We start from the raw sequence: 21,136 nt of genomic DNA, 5'->3' as shown, positions 1-21,136 counted from the left end.
ACGCGCAGTGCTTTCCAGTTTCGGCTTTCAACCCGATCAAGTGTTTACATGTTCTCTCGATCGGATTCGAAAAGGTTTAAACCACTATTTACAATCTGAATGATTTTTTGGGATTTGGCCAATTCATTCTGATTGACGTGGTTACTTGTGATTTTTTTTTAATTCTGATTATGCTATCATCTTCATATTGTGTGTGTGTGTTTTTGTATGCAGGATGGACGGGCAGCGTCGGCTGTGGTGGTTTGTGCGTTCCTCTGTTTCTGTCGTCTGTTCTCTACGGCCGAGGCTGCAGTGTACATGTTCAGCATGAAGCGATGTCCACCGGGCATCTCACCCTCACACAAGCGGTAACAACCTCTTCTCTTTTTCTCACTTTGTTCCTTTGAAGTAAGACACACCGCACACCAAAATGTCAGGACATGTCGTTCTAGAACAGAAATAAATGCTCGGTGGATTCATTCAGCAGCTCAGACGCATGAACTTGAGCAGTGAGCCGCAAGTGTGACCGTTCTTTGCTGCTGAGGTCACTTCCTTCCATAACTGTTCTTCGGCTCGCCAAGAGCTTCTGCTGAAATTCGCAAGCTCATGAGACTCTTTTGACTCTAACCAAGTGTGAATGTACTAGATGTAAAGGAAGTGACATAACCTCGAACAATTCTGTTGCTCACTAGAACCAGAGCATTGAGCTGCCATTAAAGGAGTATCCCAGGCAGTGTTATTTAGTATTATATTATACTATTGCAGTATTTATCTTTATTTTATTTATTTTTTTAGGTTTTATTCATTTTGTTATGTGCTTTTGTTGTTTTATAAAAAAATATATATATTTAGCTTCAATTAAAAACAAATTCAGTTTTAGTAATTTTAGTACTTAAACTTGTTAACAGGTTAAGTTAGTTAGTTGGCAAGGCAACATTTCATTTTCAGGTTATCATTATCGTGTATAGGTTTTTTACATTTTTTTCATCAATTTCTATAAGCAAGTAATCTTTATTTCTATAGCACTTTTCACAGACAAAAGTGTCACAAAGTGCTTCACAGAGTTAAAATATACACATAACAGAGATACACATACTATACAAATATACATATACACATAAGTACACAAAACATACAAAACTATATTGCTAGCTAAATGCTTGTCTAAAAAGATGTGTCTTAAGGAGTTTTTTAAAAGTTTCCACAGAGTCCAAAGCCTTGGAGCCACCACACAGAAAGCTCGATCACCTCTTGTTTTAAAACGTGTTCTAGGAACAGTTAAAAGGCCTTGGCCAGTAGACCTCAAAGAGCGACCAGAAGAGTATACATGCAGTATTTCCTTGATATAAGAGGGAGCTTGATCATGCAAGGCTCTGTAAGTGATAGTTAAAATTTTAAACTGAACTCTAAAACTAATTGGAAGCCAATGTAGAGCCTTAAGTATAGGTGTAATATGTGATCTCCTGTTGGTCTTATTCAAAAGTCTTGCAGCCGCATTCTGTACCACTTGCAATTTGTCAATGGAGGATTTGTTTAAACACGTGTACAGTACATTGCAATAGTCAAGACGAGAAGAAATAAAAGCATGAACTAGCATCTCCATCTCCATCTCTTTTTTAGAAACCACAGATCTAATCTTAGCAATGTTCCTGAGATGGAAAAAACAAGAACGAACCACAGATTTAACATGACTGCTAAAACACATAGATTTATCAAAAATGACACCCAGATTTCGCACAACATTACAGTCCGAGGATGATAAAGCCCCAATGGCCTGCCTAATCCTAGGTGTAATGTTGTCTGGGGCAAAAATCAGCACCTCAGTTTTACATTTACATTTATGCATTTGGCAGACGCTTTTATCCAAAGCGACTTACATTGCATTCAAGGAACACATTTTTAAATTTTTGTCAGTTTTGTCTGGATTTAGTTGCAGAAAGTTGTCTGCCATCCAATTATTAATGGAGGCTAAGCAATTGTGCAACAAGGACAGTTTGTCCAGCCTATCAGGGTTAAAAGATAAATAATTGAATATCATCAGCATAACAATGGCACGATATTTCTCCAAAGCTACCAATAATCTTCCCAAGAGGAAGCATGTACAGGCTGAACAACAGAGGGCCAAGCACAGAACCTCTGGGCACACCACAGGACAAAGGAGCAGAATCTGTCAAAGGAGCTATATCTATATTATATATTTCTAATATTAAGCAACAAAAAAAATTTATATTTCCATTATTAATAATTGAGCACTAATAATAATTGATATCAATTGAGCACCAAATCATCATATTACAGTGCAATAAAATTATACTGTTCTACAGTATTTTTGATCAAATAAATACATCCTTGGTGAGCATAAGAGACTTCTTTTAAACACACCAGTAGTGTACTGTATGTCATAACTGTGTGTTAACAGATTGCATTAACCAGTGACTGTTGTTGTGTGTAGGTACATTGAATACATGTGTGATATGATGGCAGAGGAGCCCATAATCCCCCACAGCAAGCCTATAACCATCCGCTCTGTCTCCATGACACCCGTGCCACTCTTTAATAAGCAGCGAAACGGCTGCCGGCCGTTCTGTGAGGTTTATGTCGGTGACGAGCGCATCGCAACCACCTCACAGGAGTATGACAGAATGAAGTAAGTCACTTCCACACTGTGATGAAACTCGTGCTGACAGACATGATGATTATCATGCTCCCGGCGTCTCCATCTCTAACTTTGCCGTTTTTGCAGGGATTTTAAAATGGAGGACGTGCGAGCGGAGATTCCTCTGAATATTACCGTGCAGGGTGACGTCGTGATAGTTATTTATCACGCCCGCTCCACGCTGGGCGGACGCCTGCAAGCCAAAGTAAGACGAGTGACCAATACTTGTGTATATTCTCCCAGTACATGTTTATTAACTAGATCTGAAATATTAACAAATGCACATTAAATTATCTGTTGGACTGTAACTTTATTATGAATGACATGATTATGATATAAACGGCAACGTAAGGACAATAGTTTGACCCTCACTGACGATTTGAGCAAATCGAGGACAAACACACCATTGTACATTTTTTTAAATGTTCTTTATTTACAAGAAAGTGGATAATGAAACTCTGGATCACAAAACCAGTCACATGTCACACGGGTATATTTGTGGCAATAGCCAACAAAACATTGTATGGGTCAAAATTATCGATTTTTCTTTTATGCCAAAAATCATTAGGATATTAAGTAAAGTTATTATTAAAGATAGTAAAGGTAATATTTTGTAAATTTCCTACCGTAAATTAGATATAACATTTTAAATGTAAAACATTTATTTTTGTGAGTGAATGCAGCACAATCGCGAACATAAATGGATAACTTTAAAGGAGATTTTCTCAATGTTTCGATTTTAACAAACCATACATCAATGGCTTGTTTTATTTATTAAAGCTTATTTATTCAGCTTTCATATGATGTATAAATCTCAATTTTAAAAAATTGAGCCATGTGACTGGTTTTGTGGTCCAGGGTCACATTTGTACAGACAGTTCTCTTTACATTTTCAATCTCTCCCCGACTAACCCAGAGCAAACTGCCTTGAAAGAAATTAATTATAAAAATAAATAAGTAAATAAATAAAAATTACAAAAAAAATAACCATTCTGCATCGTTAACAAACGGTACCTCATTTGTCGTAAATCCACCCATTTTAAGGCACCGTAATTTTTTTTGCAGATGGCCTCCATGAAGGTGTTTCAGATTCAGTTTCATACAGGCTTTGTGCCCAGGAACGCCTCCACTGTCAAATTTGCAAAGTAAGTTTCAGATTACTCTTACAATGATCTCGTATCAGTTTCGCTTTCGGTTGTATGTCAAAATGATGACGCTGTATGTATTTGCAGATATGATCTCGACGCGTGTGACATCCAAGAGAAATACCCTGACCTCTTCCAGGTACAAGTAAATGTGGAGGTGGAGCCTCAGGATCGCCCTAGCAACAAGACTACGCCCTGGGAGAACTTTGCCACAAAAGGACTTAATCCTAAGATCCTTTTCTCCAGCCGAGATGAACAGCAAGAGATCCTGACAAAATTTGGTGAGTTTTCTCTTTATTTGGTTAGTTTTTTCCTCTGATTCTTCAGGGCTCTCATATGTCTTTATAAGAGCTTATATTTGGTCCTTAATACGTCTTGAAATGTCTAAAATTCAATTTGTTCAAATTTAAGATCATAAACAGTCTGAAATATCTTAAATGGTTTAGCAAATCTCTTAATGTTAGGACGTCTTAAATTTGGGCACGGAAAAACTGAAATCACGATACGGCCTAGTGTGATTTATATAACTTCAAAAAGGCTATGATTTCATTAAAATGATTGTGAGCAATCTACTGTTGATGAATTATGGCAATGTTTACTTTATGGTGTTTATATTGTAATTTGTTGCAAGAGTGCATATTTTTTCCCTCGTCAATTTGAATGAAAAGCTGGAAGTAGTAAAACATAGACATTTCAAAATAAGAGTCCTGGTCTATTTCAGGATTGTTTATAATTAAAAGTACCGTATTATGCATAAAATCTTTTTTTTCTTCTGGATATTATTGCTATTTTGGTTACACAATAAACTAGGGCTGTGCAATTAATTGATTTTCGATTCTGGTTATGAAACCAAGGTGATGATTATGTAATGATTACAAATAATGATTATGAAAACAAGGTAATCGAGGTAAAACTGTTATTTATTTCAAGCTTTTATTTGTTGTAATTTTGATGATTATGGCTTAGTTTATTTTAATTTTGAATTTGGGGTTTTCATAATCTGAAGCCATAATCATCAAAATTATAGCAAATAAAGGCTTGAAATATCTCACTTTGCATGTAATGAGTCTATATAATATATTAGTTTCACCTTTTAAGTTGAATTACTGAAATAAATGAACTTTTGCACAATATTCAAATTACGCGTTTCCACCAGATTTTCTGTCCAATCAAATGCTCTCTGTAACCTAAAGCGTCCTGCCCCCCTACATTATAAATAGATGCTGCGGCTAAAATTGTTCGCTTGTTTACACATTTACTATTTTCTAAATGGTGAATGGCACATAGTGCACTATATAGGGGATAGGGAACGATTCAGACTGTGTAAATATGCTCTCCATTGGGGCGAATGAAGTCTGGCTTGCTTCGCATCACTGTCACGTGAAACGCTGGAGCGCACACACAGTGAGCTCAGGTCCAGAGACACGATAGCACAGAGCGAATCATATCCGTGAGTCAGTGCAGACCACAAAACCACATTCTACACAGAATGTTGTATTTTGAAGCGATATAGAGGAGAAACCGTTAGACAGACTCGGCATTAGAAGTAGCACTGAGTAAAAGAGACACCAGTGCCATGCAGCAACATAAATTACTCACTTTTCAAACTGCACATCCTCAGCATGATGATGATGACCACTCTTTTGCTGTAGTCGATATGTCCCACCCTGTCTTCCTGTTTCAGTGGAAATGACATCAACACTGAATAACACTACACGCTTCAGAACTTCAGCGGGACTTAAATCTCTCAGATACCCTGCATTCTTGTTTTTCATCTACATTATTTACATTTAGTCATTTAGCAGACGCTTTTATCCAAAGCGACTTACAAATGAGGACTACAGCAAGCGAGTCATCGTGAAGAGGCAAAAATAACGCAAGAAGTGCTCAAAATACAAAGTTCAGGCATTGCTCAGAGTAGCATAAGCCAGACAAGGGAGGATTAAAGGAAGAGGGGTTTTTTTTTTTCTTCATAATTTTCATCATTATGATGTTATACTTTTCATATTATTTTTCACCTAGAATTTTTTTTTGTTCGATCAGGTAAACCAGAGCTTCCACGTCAGCCTGGTTCAACAGCCTGCTACGCCTCTGAACCCTCTCAGCCGGAGCATTCGCCTGAGGTGCCACAGACCGAGCCAGATTCCCCTTCTCCTCAAAGCACGGACACCAACGCCAACAGCTTCTTCCAGATGCTCGACTGGGAAGGTATACAGCACATTTATAACACGTTCAGTTAGGGACGCACCGGAATGAAAATTCTTGGCCGAAACCGAATTATGATAAAAGACTTGGCCGAATACCGAATTTTTCGCATGTTTTCCCATTTATTTTGACAATTTTTCCACCATTGCATAAATTAAATGGTCAAAATGAGGTTTTTACTATTTTGCCTTGCTTTTCAAAGAAAAAAATCAATTACAAAACTACAATATAAAAATATTTGTTTAACATTAGACATTTAAAAATATTTATTCAACAATTTGTTTACATTCCAGCAGACATTATACCAACAAAGCACAATATAACTTAAAATAAATACATTGTTAAACTAATAATATTTTTATTTGACCATCTCTGAGCTTATATTAGGCCTATAACTAACTGCTGAAAGAATGTAACGTTTGTATGCCTACAAAAAAAAAAGTGCATCTTTTGTAGTTTGATTAACATTAAAGGAGAACTCCGGTCAATTTTAACATTGGGCTCAATTTTTTGTAAATTTGGAGTGCTGTCAATACAGGTTGCCTACACCGTGTTATCCTATTTTTAAAAATGTGCACCCTATTGACTTGAATGGGGCAAATTTTAAACCTGCTTTTATTTCTCTTATCATCCTTGATGTGTCCGAAGTCCAAAGTAGTCGATTGTCGAGTTCACGCGCATAGGTTTAGTTACCTATGATCACGCGCGTGAACTCGACAATCGACTACTTTGGACTTCGACCGAAAACAGGAACTAAATACAGGTCTGTGCGCTTGTTGAATTAACATAATTTTTATTCATATCTTTCACATCTAATGCAGTCAGATTCACCGTGTTCACTCTGAAGGAATCACTCAACATGGCTGGGCACTTGTAATGACACATCAAGGATGATAAGAGAAATAAAAGCAGGTTTAAAATTTGCCCCATTCAAGTCAATAGGGTGCAAATTTTTAAAATAGGATAACACGGTGTAGGCAACACCGATTTTTGTTCTCTATATTGACAGCACTCCAAATTTACAAAAAATTGAGCTCAATGTTAAAGTTGACCGGAGTTCTCCTTTAATATGACACAGACAGGTATTTAAGGCTGCTGTCATTTTAAGACCAAATGCTTGGATCTACCGGTAATACATACTGACACATATCCGATTACGGTTAAGCCATAGCCGACTGCATTTACATGAGATACTCCAGATGATGGGCAGTTTGACTGACACCTGTGTGTCAGATTCGGGCACAAAGAGAAGTGAATTTGGGATCGCGCGCTGTCTGAGAGAGCGCTTCTGGTGCGTGTCATTCAGCCCGATACAACATTAGAGTTATTTTTTCACCACTTACTGCGTATAATTTACAACTTGATACTCTTTTTGAAGATTCTTGTTAAAGGTAGAGAATCTTCAGAATTGAAGTAGTCAGAATTGTCTAAAAAAACTTTTATTCAAATTTGTTTAAACTGTCTTTATATACCAATACATAATTAAAATGTAAGTACTTTGAAAAAGAGAGTATAAAAATTGAGTGACTCTAGTGTATTTAATCTTCAATAAACACAGCTCATTAATTCCATTCACTCCCACCTAAAAACGGGTGCGCGACTGCGTGCACGTGGGCAGAGCCAATAATAAATGACAGTCGCGCAAGCCAATCACTTGTTTCGTCCCGAATGGAATTAATGAGCTGTGTTTATTGAAGATTAAATACACTAGAGTCACTCAATTTTTATACTCTCTTTTTCAAAGTACTTACATTTTAATTATGTATTGGTATATAAAGACAGTTTAAGCCAATTTGAAAAAAAGTTCTTGAGACAATTCTTACCTACACAACCTTTAAACACACGAGTCTCTGACTTGATCTCCGCGCTGACCTTCTTTCGTCTTTCTCGGACACTTTAAAGCGCTTCCACATTGAAGATTGCTGGATTCATAAAGCGTGAGCTGCGCGCCGCTGTCTCTCACTCTATGCTGGTTGGCAATAGATCGCGTCATCAAAACCGTAATTTTGCGGTAAAATTTATTCGGTCTTTTCACTTATTCGGTGAATAACACCGAAAGTGCTTTTTTTAATATTTTTGGCCGAATAATTTTGGTTGCCGAACATTCGGTGCATCCCTACGTTCAGTTAATAAGAACAAGAATCCATGAACCACATTATTTGACTATTATCCAAGGCTGCACAATATTTTTTAAACCATTTAAAAATCATAATATAGCATAGTGCTATTGTGAAAATGATTTATGCACTTAATAGTTGTACTGTATTATGGTCTATTTGCAGATGGCAGTCGGCAGTTCGATCACCCTGACAGCCAATTGGATGACCAGGAGGACTTGAGTGGCGGCTCGGAGGAGGAGTCAGTGTCTTACTCCGCCCCCATTGATGGGACTCTGTCACGTGACACCAGTGAACCGCTCTTCGAGGCAGATTTCACAACCACACCACCTGACCCCCAGCCCGACACAGAGGACCTACTCGGCCTGAACTCTGACCCCTGCCTTTCGGCCGAGAACATTTCTGTGGTGACGGGTTTGAAAAGTTCTGCTAGTAACAGTGATTTACTAAACGATCTGTTCGCCCCTCCATCCAACGCCGCGCCGCCAGCTAGCACAGAAGACCTGATCGGAGACGGTACAGGAGAAGATCTGTTCTTCCCCAACGCGTCCAGCCAACCGGCACCAACGGCTAATAAAGGTAGAAGAGATCTCCTACAAGAGTGTTTATAGATGGTGTTCAGTGCCAAAAGGTTGCAAGTTTGACACCTGGAAGGCATGATTCACCTTTAATAATAAATATAGAAGATAAAGATTAAAGATGAAAGCCAAAAAAAAAAATTTTGGTTAAAGAAAAATGAGCTTTTTTTCGGAACAATATTATTTTTAGCATTATGACCATTTTTCCTGACAGCTAATTTATTAATTTTCCTCTCAAAGTCTCATTACTGTAATGATAAAAAGTGTATATATTGTATTTATACATTTTTATAAAATATGTACATAGTCTTTTATGTATTATGCTGATTTTATTTTTTTATTTGTTATTTATTTATTTTCTTATAATACATACAGGGTGGGAAAAAGCAACAACATCAGCATTACATTAAATTAAATTCAATTGTAGGTAATGATGAAAATATTGCCATAGTATTATTTTCATTATTGTATTACAAAAATGAGAATCATCAACGAATATAATGAAAATAGCAGATCCACTGAACAAAATTTAATTTAATTTGAAAATAAATAAAATAATTTGACCAAAATTAGCTCTTTTCTTTTCTGCAAAATAAAAAGTATATATATTTTGATGTTTGGGTAAATATCACCCGGACATGTTCTTGGATATTTTAATTATTAATATTAATAATTGTAGAAAAATATTTCTATACATTTGTTTTTCAGTTGTTTTAAATGACATTGACTTTCTTTCTGTAGACTTCTTTGACCCCTTTGGTGTGGGGTCAGCATCTTCAGGGTCAGATCTGTTTGGTGACCTCTTGGGGTCAGACGGTGGAAGTAATGGGTTCAAAGCTCCGCCTGCTGCATCCAACTCCAGCCTCTTTAACCTCAGTGAGTTCTGCTCCGGTTTACATATGAACCAAAGTAGTGTACTCATTAATCATTGGTAACACTTTACAATAAGGTTTCAATAGTTAACCTTAGTTAATTACTTAAGTTAACATGAACTAACAATGAACAATACTTCTACAGCATTTATTAATCTTAGTTAATGTTAATTTCAACATTTACTAATACATTATTAAAATCAAATGTTGTATTTGTTAACATTAGTTAATGATCTGTGAACTAACATGAACACAATGAACAGCTGGATTTTTATTAATTAACATTAACAAAGATTAATAAATACTGTAACGTTTGTATTGCTCACGGTTAGTTCATGTTAGTTAATACATTGAATAATGTTAACAAATTATAATTCTACCACAAACGAGGCCTTATTGTAAAGTGTTACCAAATCATTGTTTTATTATTTTAAAAAAGGAAAAAAAAAAAATTTTGTTTGGAGTTAAAAGGGATAGTTTACCCAAAAATTTAAATGTTCTGAATTTAAATTTTTGGGTGAACTATCTCTTTTAAAGCTATCCCTTTTTTTTTTTTTTTTTTTTTTACTATTTTAAGTATAAATAAACATTAGTTTAAGTTCTTTGGTGTTTTTAAAGTAAATGTCAGGGTGTCTGAACGTGTCTTTCATAAAATATTTCATAAAATTAATATTTATCAAATATTTTGCCAGATAAGTTAGCAAGCGAGACTCCGAAGATGACCTCCTCAGCGAGTCAGCCTGATCTGTTAGGTGGGTGGGACAACTGGACCACAGGTGGAACCAGCACGACTATTAACATGACCACCGCTGCCAGCAAACCGACTATGAGTGGTAGTCAAACATTCATTCATTCATTCATTCAGACCTTAAATCCGTCAGAACAGTTGCTTGGTTAAGTTGGTAACGCTTTACAGCAGTCTAGTTTGTTGACTTTAGTTAATGCATTAACTAACAATAATATCAGCATGAAAAGTAAGTTGCAATATTGATGTATATCCGAGTAAAACAGCTTATCGAATCAAACAATGTAGGGTCTTGACTTTGCTCATGGTGTGGTTGATTGGATGGTTGTGGTTTGCTATTGGTGGATCTCATGTGAGTGACAGGTTGTCCCGCCCTCACGCCAGTGAACACATCATCAGAGGAGAGAGATGTCTGTTATTTTGATAAAAGATTCCGCGGGCATATTCTTTTTTTTTTTTTTTTTATAAAAACATGTTCGACAGATAAATAATTTATAATAAACACTGCAATATTCAATAAAAAATATTAATTTTCTAGTTTCTAGCTGAGACTTTAACTAACAAATATATTTGACAGCATTTATTAAACTTTGTCAATGTGAGTTAATATGTACTTGTTCATGTTGATATTGGTAACAGTAATAACTTTTGATCTTTAACTCTTTCTCCACCATTGCCAATTTCCGTCATTTGAAACCACGTTTCCCCGCCATTGACGGAAATTTCCGGCTTTCCGTTTTGTCACTGTTATACGGTAGGGGGCGCTATTACGCATCTTCTGAAATAATACAGAATCTCCTGCTCAAAAGACTTGTGAAGAAGCAGAAACCAGCAATCTCATATGTAAGCAGATGCATATGTAAAATTATGCGATCATCAACATAAACAGCATATCCAAACCGCCTAATGTTACCAATGATGTTGACCCAGGATGAGCTATAGGACTGTGTGAAGCTTGATCTACTCCATCTGTGTTTTGATCATCGATTTGAATCCGATCCGCACACGTTTTTTTTTTTTCTGCTTTTTGCTCAAAATGTTGCTTTTTTTATGAAACTTGCCCACATTCAAGTTTTGATTAAAAAAAAAATAATGCATGAAGCTAGAATAAAAAGCAGAGGCTCTGTTCTTTATATTGCATGTTCAGATATTAATTTAAAGGAGAACTTGGCAACTTTTTTAAACTTAAAGGGGTCATGACATCTTTTTTTTAAAATTATTATTATGTTCCTTTAGGTGCAATTATAGTATTACTATAGTTTTTTTTACAAAAAACTTTTAAAATGTAGTGATTTATGACCTTTTCCCACCCTGTTTCTCATCCTCTGATTCAAACAGTCTGTTTTGGGGGTGTTTCCCCTTTAAGAGTTCAGTGTTAACGCCCACTGTTATGATTGGCTAACGTCAGTGCCTATGCATCAATTATTAACGCCCCCAGCCAGAACATTTGCGGATTCAGCGCAACTGTTTAATAGCGGGTGATGCATGCGAAGCGAGATAGAAATTGGAAGTCTCGTGAGAACGAGAAACACAAACTGCTTTATGGTTGATAACAGAATACAAAATGTACATGTCAAAGTTCTATGATAATGTGTATGATATATTACCCACCTCGGTAGACATGGCTCCACACGATAAAGTTGGCTTGCTCCGATCATAACAAATGCACATGAGCAGCGGTTGAATGGGGGAAGAGGGGTTGGAAGGAGCAGTGTTGTGAAATATACGCTCCACAGCTGTAGGGGGAGTTCGTGGGGAAAACATGCGACAACAAGAGTGAATAACAGCGAAAAAATTTCTAGAGTTGCCGAATTCTGCTTTAACATAATATTCTGGGGGCCATTAAAATTTTGTGAATATGATTGAAAATGCTGGCGGTGGCTGGCAACTTTTTAAGAACCCTGGCAGGGAAAGAGTTCAAATCCACATTAAAAAGTAATGCACAGGGAAAAGCCACGACAAAGTCTCCATTGAGCTCATTAATTCTACATTCACTTACTGTATGATTTAATCATCGTTCTGAATCCCATCTGGATTCATTTTTGCCTTTGACAAAAACCTGTTTTTCTCAGCTTTTTGCTCAAAATTTAGCTTTTTTTAATAAACTTACCCACATTCAAGTGTTGATAAAAAAAAAGAATGCATGAAGCTAGAATAATAAAAAAAAAAATTTTTTTTAAAGCAGAGGCTGTGTTTTTTCATTTGATATATTGCATGTTCAGATATACAACAACATATTCTGGGGGTATATGACATTTTTGTGAAAATGCTCAAAAATGCTGTCGGTGGCTGGCAACTTTTAAAATTGAGATTAACATTAAGATTAATAAATGCTAGATAATAGAAATATATTTCATTGTTAGTTCATGTTAACTAATGTATTTAAAGAATTTTAACAAATGAAACCTTTCTGTAAAGTGTTACCATTAAATTGAACAATAACCCTGTTCATACAGTGTCCTATGTTTACCGGTCAATCGGCTAACAAGATCTTCTGGTTAGTTGTTAAATACTCATAATCCAGTCATAGCAGCCCATAAAGTGTTTAAAATGTGTATTTTTGAACCCATCTTTCTTTATGCAGCCTCAGGACTCTCATCTTTCTCCAAAGCCAAATCTCAGAGCTTTGACCCCTTCGCAGACCTGGGCAACCTGTCCTCAACACTACCCGGTATGTTTTTACTGTATTAAATGTCAGTGTTGAGCCTTTATCATTCACATCATGTAACTAACCCTGATTTGTGTTTAGGCTCGTCCAGTACTGGTTTCCCTGGTCCAGGTTATAAACCGGCGCCGTCTGCGAGTGGCCCAAAGAACTCCAGTCAGCAGTGGCAGCAGAACCCCCGGCCCTCGTCTGGCCCCAACAAACCCTGGATGCCTCTAAACTCAGCGTCCAGGCAGCAAGCCCAGCCCTCCAAACCTGTTCCCCAACCGGCTAAACCAAACTACGTCCCCAGCTTCAGTGTGATCGGTGGACGAGAAGAGAGGGGGATCCGTGGACCGACCTTTGGTAAGGCTTCTGAACAAATGCATGAAAGTTGCAAATTTGAGTTTATGCCATTTCTAATAGTTGTTTGAGCAAAGAAGATTTGATCTTGTGTAATACAGCTGTTTCTGCATGTTTCTGCAAAGTTACGAAGTGAATGCCCGAAACGCCTCGTTTGTAGTCCTGCCATTATTTCCGTGACTTAAAGGAGAACTCCGGCGCAAAATGAACCTTTGGTCTAATTACACATTGTTACCTAGTCAACCGTTATCTGAGATTTGTTTTCATGATTATCGAATGTATATAGTTTAATCTCTAAAAACAGTTTAGCCTATAACGCTAGTATATGGGGCATTGAGTAATGACAAATACAAATCGCTTGTTAATACCACTAACAAGGCTCAAAATAGCCCCACACTAACACGGTAGCATAATGAGGGTCCCTACCTTCAAACCGAAGCATTGAGAACTTTGACAGTGTCCAGACAGTTTAATAAGAAGATATTTTATACATAGTCAACTTCGCGTATACAAGCAGAATCCATCTTTGAAAAACAGACTCTATCAGTCGATCTACAAACCGCCGATCCAAATGCGCTGAACTGTGTAGAATCTCATATGGTCCAGCGCACTTGGATCGGCGTTCGTTGATCGACTGATAGAGTCTGTTTTTCAAAGATGGTTTCTTTCGCTTCGGTTTGAAGGTAGGGACCCTCATTATGCTACCGTGTTAGTGTGGGGCTATTTTGAGCCTTGTTAGTGGTATTAACAAGCGATTTGTATTTGTCATTAATCAATGCCCCATATACTAGCGTTATACTAGCGTTATAGGCTAAACTGTTTTTAGAGATTAAACTATTTACATTCGATAATCATGAAAACAAATCTCAGATAATGGTTGACTAGGTAACAATGTGTAATTACACCAAAGGTTCATTTTGCGCTGGAGTTCTCCTTTAAGGCCCCGATACACTCATTAGAAAGTTATTTTTTGTAAATACCTTAGAAGCGGTACAGAGGGTATGCACTGACGTCTCTTTACCGCAGGAACACGCACCCTCAGCCAGACTGAGTGGCAAAGGAGCTGCTGCATGACTGGATTTAATAGGGGAAACTGCGAGTAAAACAAATGATTATCAGTCTAAACTAAAAGTTTAAAATGAACTGAAAAAGATTTCCACGTCAAAGAAGGCGGAGCCTCAGAGTCACACCTACGCATTACATAATCGCCACAGAGCAATGCCAAAATTTCTATTTTAGCTTTCAACAGTTATGAAAGGAAGGTCAAATAATTATTACGCCGCTGCCACATTCTGTCCAGCGCACCTTCCTTTCCTTCACAGCGGTGCGCTTTCGTTACTTCGTTACTTTCGTTTTAGCTTACGCTAAAAAGTCTACTGTTGCTAAACTGCGGGACGTGTTTGATATTAAACAGTGTTGTTAAAAGCGTATTAAGCTGCAAAAGAGACACTGTTCCCCAGGAGGCGTTCTGTGCGCACTCGAGTCAGAGCCGAATGCGGATAAGCTAATGGACTTCGGATACAGCCCACACACACACACACACACACACACACACACACACACACACACACATTTTTGGAGAGTATTCACAAAACACTGTGGTTGATGTCTTAAGTAAATGCACACAGAAAGATTTAATCTGAATCGTTGAGCTATATATACATAAAAAAGACACGTAAACGTTAAAGGAGAACTCCAGCGCAAAATGAACCTTTGGTCTAATTACACATTGTTACCTAGTCAACCGTTATCTTGTTATATTGTTACCTAGTAACCGTCTAAAAACAGACTCGATCAGTCAATCAACGAAACGCCGATCTAAATGCGCTGGACCATATGAGATTCTACACAGTTCAGCGCATTTGGATCGGCGTTTCGTTGATTGACTGATCGAGTCTGTTTTTCAAAGATGGCTTCTGCTTGTATACGTGAAGTTGACTGTATGTATAAAATATCTTATTAAACTGTCTGGACACTTACAAAGTTCTCAATGCTTCGGTTTGCATGTAGGGACCCTCATTATGCTACCGTGTTAGTGTGGGGCTATTTTGAGCCTTGATAGTGGTATTAACAAGTGATTTTTATTTGTCATTACTCTACGCCCCATATACTAGCGTTATACTAGCGTTATAGGCTAAACTGTTTTTAGAGATAAAACTATTTACATTCGATAATCATGAAAACAAATCTCAGATAACGGTTGACTAGGTAACAATGTGTAATTAGACCAAAGGTTCATTTTGCGCTGGAGTTCTCCTTTAAGTAATAAAAGAAGAACAAATAAATAAATTGCAAACAATAGCACAAATAAATACAAAAAAATAAAGAGACTGATAAAATAAACATGGCTTTAAGTTTTTCAGCTGGATATTCAGGTTAAAAAAAATACCACAGAAATGACAATAATCTAATGTAAAATATAGGGCTGTCAAAAGATTAATCGTGATTAATCACATCCAAAATAAAAGTTTGTGTTTGCATAATATATGTGTGTGTACTGTGTATAATTATTATGTATAAATACACACAAATTCATGTATATATTTAAGAAATATTTGCATTTATATACTGTATATAATATATAGAATTTATATTATATATAAATATAACCAATTTTTCTTAAATGTATACATGATTGTGTGTGTTTTTATATATATAAATAATTATACACAGTACACACACGTATATTATGTAAACACAAACTTTTATTTTGGATACGATTAATCACGATTAATCTTTTGACAGCCCTAGTAAAATAACATTGGATAGTTTTCTTTTCATACATATTAATGCTTACAATTAAAGTTAAACAAGTTATTCAGTCTGGAGCAGTGAGTGATTTTTGTTTATTAGGCTGCTGTCACTTTAAGAGCGTACGCACGGATCCAATATACAGTTACACAACATGCGTTTTCTCGAACTAGTTACATTCCAAAACTGACTGTATTTTCCTGAATACTCGACAAGACGGGCATTTTGACATCATTTTGAATGTATTTGACCAATAAGCCACGAAAAAGAAGTCAAGTTTGTACTCGAGCTGCTTGAGAGGCGGCTTTATGAGAGAGCTACTTGTATAGATCATGATGATCACGGTTTCGGATGCAGCGAGAGCGTTTCATGCGGAGAGTGGCACAAAAATAAAATGATATACCTTGTTTACGACTTTAAAATGATATATTTCTGATCAAGATTCATACATGCATCATAAACCCACGACAATTATTGCACTAATACATTTCATAAATGTGTTGTGGTTGTTGGTATCGTCTGCTTTTGTTGTACAGACTGTTTCTGTCCTTTAGGTTGTAAGCCCAAAGTGAAAGAAGACGACTTTGGGGATCTTCTGTCCAAACAAGGCTTTGACCTCAAACCGGACAGGAAGACGCCCAGAACTATTGCTGAGATCAGGAAGCAGGAGGTGTCTAAAGACATGGACCCTCTCAAACTGCAGGTACAGATGAGCGTTCAGCACAGCTTCTCAGGGACATGTTTACTGGTGGATGTGCTTTGGGCTTGATGATGGTGTTTGCATGTTAGATCTTAGATTGGATCGAGGGGAAGGAGCGTAACATCAGGGCTCTGCTCTCCACACTGCACACAGTCCTGTGGGAAGGAGAAGCCCGCTGGAAGCCCGTCAACATGGCGGATCTAGTCACTCCTGACCAGGTGAAGAGGGTCTACAGGAAGGCTGTGCTCGTTGTGCACCCAGACAAGGTGTGAGATGTTTACGTTACAGCATTGTTCAAAAAGCAAGAAAGTAAAAGAATGCATTTCATTTTTTTTTATCAATGTATAAACTTGGTCTCTGAAAAAAAATTCTACTGAATATTAGGGCTGTGTTGAAAAAATCGATTCACCAATTCTGAATCGATTTTCATATTAATTTCTAAAGATCGATCCGTAACTCAGAGGATCGATTTAATAACAGGCCTAAATTTTCCTCATAAACACACTGAGACATGGTGACCGGCGGGGCTGCTAATGCGGTTTCTCTGAATCCACTTGTTGACAAGAAAGGAGGAAAGAGCCGTTCACACAGCGCATTTTTTGCGCGTGCAAATTCGTTTTCCAGGCGCGCCTCTGTTCATGGTTGCATGCAACGACAGACGCAACGGGAAAGCACGCGCTTGTGGAGAGGAGAAAGCGGTGCAAACTGCGCTCTCCATGATGACAAGGAAGTAGCCTATCATCAAAAAAATTATTGATTTCTAGCCCTTGCATTAGCTTTACTACTAGATATATTCATTGAGATGAGAAATAAAAAGCCGCCTTGTACAGCTATGATCAGCTGTTCGGCCGAGCTTTCCATGTTGTTACGGAAAGGCCGCTGGTTTTTTTCACATGACCTGTTGAGATGCATTGAAGAACGGCCCCTAAAGTGGTATCCTGTGCGGTTGTATCTAGTTTAAAAGGCCTTTTAAATATGAACGCAGTTTTGGATTAAATAAAAGGACAGTCAAGTCAAATAAAACACGTTTTATCTCCTGTTTAGTTGGTAACATTACATTAAGATACCATTCATTAATATTACTTAATGCCTTATCTAACATCAACACTTTGAGTGAACAATACATTTTTACAACATTAATGTATGTTTGTGAATGTTATTTAATACAAACACTTGATTGTTCATGAACAGTTAAAACTTTTGATTTTAAAAATATAAGATCGAATCGAATCGAATAATGATAATCGATTCAAGATCTTGAGAATCGGAATCGAATCGATTCTTGAAATTTGAATCGATACCCAGCCCTACTGAATATGGGCGGAGAAAATATTTTTAAGCAATAATACCACAGTCTATTTAAGTGAAGTCTTCTTTATTTATATAGCGCTTTTTAGTGAAGTTCTCCACAGATACAGATTGTGTCAAAGCAGCTTCACAGTGAGAAACGGGAGAATAATGATCAAATTCAACTGCAGTAAAGCAGCTCTAAAAAGACAACAGTAAACCGTCATTATTCAGTTGAGATCAGTTCAGTGTTGATTCAGTTTTGTTCAATAACTGTGTAAAGTCAATTATGGAATGAGTTCAGTTCAGGAGAAAACCATGATGTCATCGTCCAGCTCTCATCCAATAGTGTCAGGGCAGTCATATCAATAATATTTCTGAGTATTTATTAAGTGTCCCCATCAATTTAAGTGTTTTATTTATTGCATGTATGGATGCATTTTAATGGTTTATTATGTGTTTGTTTTTATTGTTTGTCTTAAATTATTTAAAACTAAATAAACAATGTTTTTTAAGCAATATTATTATTATTATTATTATTATTAAGCAATGATAAGTAATTTGTATGGATAAACATTTTTGACAGTAGGCTAATACAAATATAAATGTATATTAATACAAGTATTATTTTTATTTCATTTTAGACATGATCATTTGGGGGCGGGGTTTGTCAAGAAAATAATAATTAAAGAAATGTGTTAATTATAGTCAATATATTAAGCAATATAATATTAAATAATTGCTCATATGAATTAATAATAATAATACATGTATTGTTTTAATTTCAGGTGTGAAAAACACTTTTCATAAAGTTTTTTATGTCAAGAAAATAATTATTAAAAGCAATATGTTAATTTATAATTCATATACTAAGCAATATATTTTTAGTTATTAAAAATGTTTGACAGTAATGCAAATCTGAATTAATATTAATAAAAGTAACAATTTTGTCTCTTCGAGTTTCACTCTTAAACTGTTGACTGGAAGCAGTTTAAAGTTGCTTATTTTGATTAACAATTATAAAGGTTGAACATATATATATAAATCCAGTTATCTGCATTCAGAAAATAAATATGGTCAATTTTTATTTGATTCTTACTTCAATTCACTGCTAAAGAATTCAGACATGTTCTGTTGGTGTAACTCATCGTTGTGTTCAGCAACAGTGGAGTAATAATGTAGTCTCTCTCTCTCTCTCTCTCTCTCTGGTCTTCCAGGCCACAGGTCAGCCGTACGAGCAGTACGCTAAGATGATCTTCATGGAGCTGAGCGATGCCTGGTCCGAGTTTGAGAACCATGGATCCAAAGCCCTGTTCTGAACGCGCTCAGTGAGCGTCTTCCAGGTGCAGCGAGCACACACACACACACACACACACACACACACACTGAGAGAGAGGCTGGCAGTGGAACAGATCAATCACAGGAAGAAAACACACGGACAGATCTCTTCCTGGACGACCACACGCTCTCCTGAGTGAAACCTGTAGCGTTGGACTTCTCCTCCTTCAAAAGGGGACCATGCTAGCATCCTTTTGGCAAACACACTAACACACACACACACACACACCTGAGACTACAGTCTGTCTTGCGCTTGAAAACCGATGGTTTCTGGGATGGAGAAAGACATGATTATCGCTGATCTATTTTATGCCATTCTATGCATCACACTTTTGTCATTCTTTTGTTTTCACCTTTTTGTTTTTCAATCAGTGTGGTTTGTCAATTACTGATGTAAATATTCACTCGACTCGTGTGTGTGTGTGTGTGTGTTTGAGGGTGGATCATGTTCATGTGAAGCGAAAGCAGAGGTTTTGACGTCTGCTCTCCATTCTGTTGGACTTTTCCTCACTTTCACTTCAGTTTCATCATGTTTTCAAGTGTTAATTCTCTCCAGGCGCCTCGGTGGAAGGTGTTGTTTGTGTATTTGTGGGTTCTGGGCTCATTTTCGGCAGTCCAAAGGGTATTCCAGTGACCGAACCTCAACAAAACCTCTGAGCTCTCCATAGTTTTCTCAACAAGGACCAATCAGAAATGTCTGTCTTATTTATTGTTTTGAAAGCTGTACATGGCTAATGGATGGATATAAAAAGGACTAAAATATCAAATTTATTGTAAACGATGAAACAAACTGAGCATTTTTGCAAAACTAAAATCATTCCAAAGCATCTACTAATATGAATGTGCTTTTTAAGATTATTGCTGGCAATTTGGAATGTAAATCTGTCTCTTTTTTTTTTCTTTTTGTATTCCTTGTACTATTCTCCTATTTTCAATGTGTTAGCAAGTCTTCACACTATTTTATTTGATGTTTCCACAATCCTCTTAATAATGACACTAGAAAGTTCGCACCAATCCCTCGGGTCATCAGGCCAAATTCATATGTACCCATATCCAGATGTGTAAAAAAAAAAAAAATGATACAACTTATTAGATAATGATGTTAGGGTGGAAATGAATTAGTGTTGTTTTTATAAATATAGCTTCCAATATTTTTGTTATAGAAAAAAAAAATCGAGGACTGGAAGAAAATGCTCTATCATTTAGACTGGGACTTTCTGAGATTATCCACGTACGAGACTAGCAACACAGGAGGTGATGCAGTCGGACTGAACAAAACCTTTCATCGGTTCCTGCTTTAGCGGCTGCTGCTGTAAAGAGGACTGATGGACTGGTTCAGATTGTCAGTTCACTGTTTTGTGTGATTTTTGGAAACGTTTCAACTTATTCACCCTCCACCAAAGTCATAAATGGTCATAAATGTTTCAAACTGGAGTGTGGCATTTCTGTTCAAAATCCACTGGTTGTATTTAATAGGTTCTGATTTAAAATGAATGAATTTGTTCAGTCTAAATAAATGTCCTTATACTTATGGGTAAGATAAGTATATATTCGCAGAATATGTAAGAAAATAAACAATGCTGCTGTATTTTGGTGGAGAGTGAATATGTTTTTTTAATAATGTCACAGTTTTCTTTCTCTTGCCCACTCAGCTTTCCTTTGGATGTAAAACTACTGTTTCTCACCAGATGCCTCCTGCAAATGGAGAACAAAATCATAACACCACGGTCTTAAAACATATTTTTGTCTTTATTTT

At 36.6% G+C, this 21,136-nt stretch overlaps 1 protein-coding gene across 7 annotated transcripts in view; it reads left to right on the top strand.

Annotated features, from left to right (window-relative positions):
- gak (cyclin G associated kinase) overlaps nucleotides 1–20,194 on the top strand; it is a 44,103-nt gene extending 23,909 nt beyond the window's left edge. For 2 of the 7 annotated variants that reach the window (XM_079607618.1, XM_079607616.1), the window contains 14 exons: nucleotides 214–347; nucleotides 2,432–2,626; nucleotides 2,723–2,840; nucleotides 3,701–3,780; nucleotides 3,868–4,061; nucleotides 5,824–5,988; nucleotides 8,268–8,681; nucleotides 9,422–9,556; nucleotides 10,245–10,385; nucleotides 12,882–12,968; nucleotides 13,047–13,307; nucleotides 16,610–16,758; nucleotides 16,845–17,021; nucleotides 19,260–20,194. In XM_079607618.1, the coding sequence (XP_079463744.1) occupies nucleotides 214–347; nucleotides 2,432–2,626; nucleotides 2,723–2,840; nucleotides 3,701–3,780; nucleotides 3,868–4,061; nucleotides 5,824–5,988; nucleotides 8,268–8,681; nucleotides 9,422–9,556; nucleotides 10,245–10,385; nucleotides 12,882–12,968; nucleotides 13,047–13,307; nucleotides 16,610–16,758; nucleotides 16,845–17,021; nucleotides 19,260–19,361 (2,352 nt within the window). In that variant the 3' untranslated portion in view covers nucleotides 19,362–20,194. Of the gene's footprint in view, nucleotides 1–213; nucleotides 348–2,431; nucleotides 2,627–2,722; nucleotides 2,841–3,700; nucleotides 3,781–3,867; nucleotides 4,062–5,802; nucleotides 5,989–8,267; nucleotides 8,682–9,421; nucleotides 9,557–10,244; nucleotides 10,386–12,881; nucleotides 12,969–13,046; nucleotides 13,308–16,609; nucleotides 16,759–16,844; nucleotides 17,022–19,259 lie in introns of all 7 variants that reach the window. The other 5 variants (XM_079607617.1, XM_079607615.1, XM_079607619.1 and 2 more) reach the window with 4 other exon arrangements.
- The last annotated feature ends 942 nt before the right edge of the window (nucleotides 20,195–21,136 follow it).

The sequence above is a fragment of the Phoxinus phoxinus genome (genome assembly GCF_949152265.1).
Source record: "Phoxinus phoxinus genome assembly, chromosome: 3".
Classification (NCBI taxonomy): Eukaryota; Metazoa; Chordata; class Actinopteri; order Cypriniformes; family Leuciscidae; genus Phoxinus; species Phoxinus phoxinus.
This window is presented reverse-complemented; position numbering and strand designations above follow the sequence as displayed.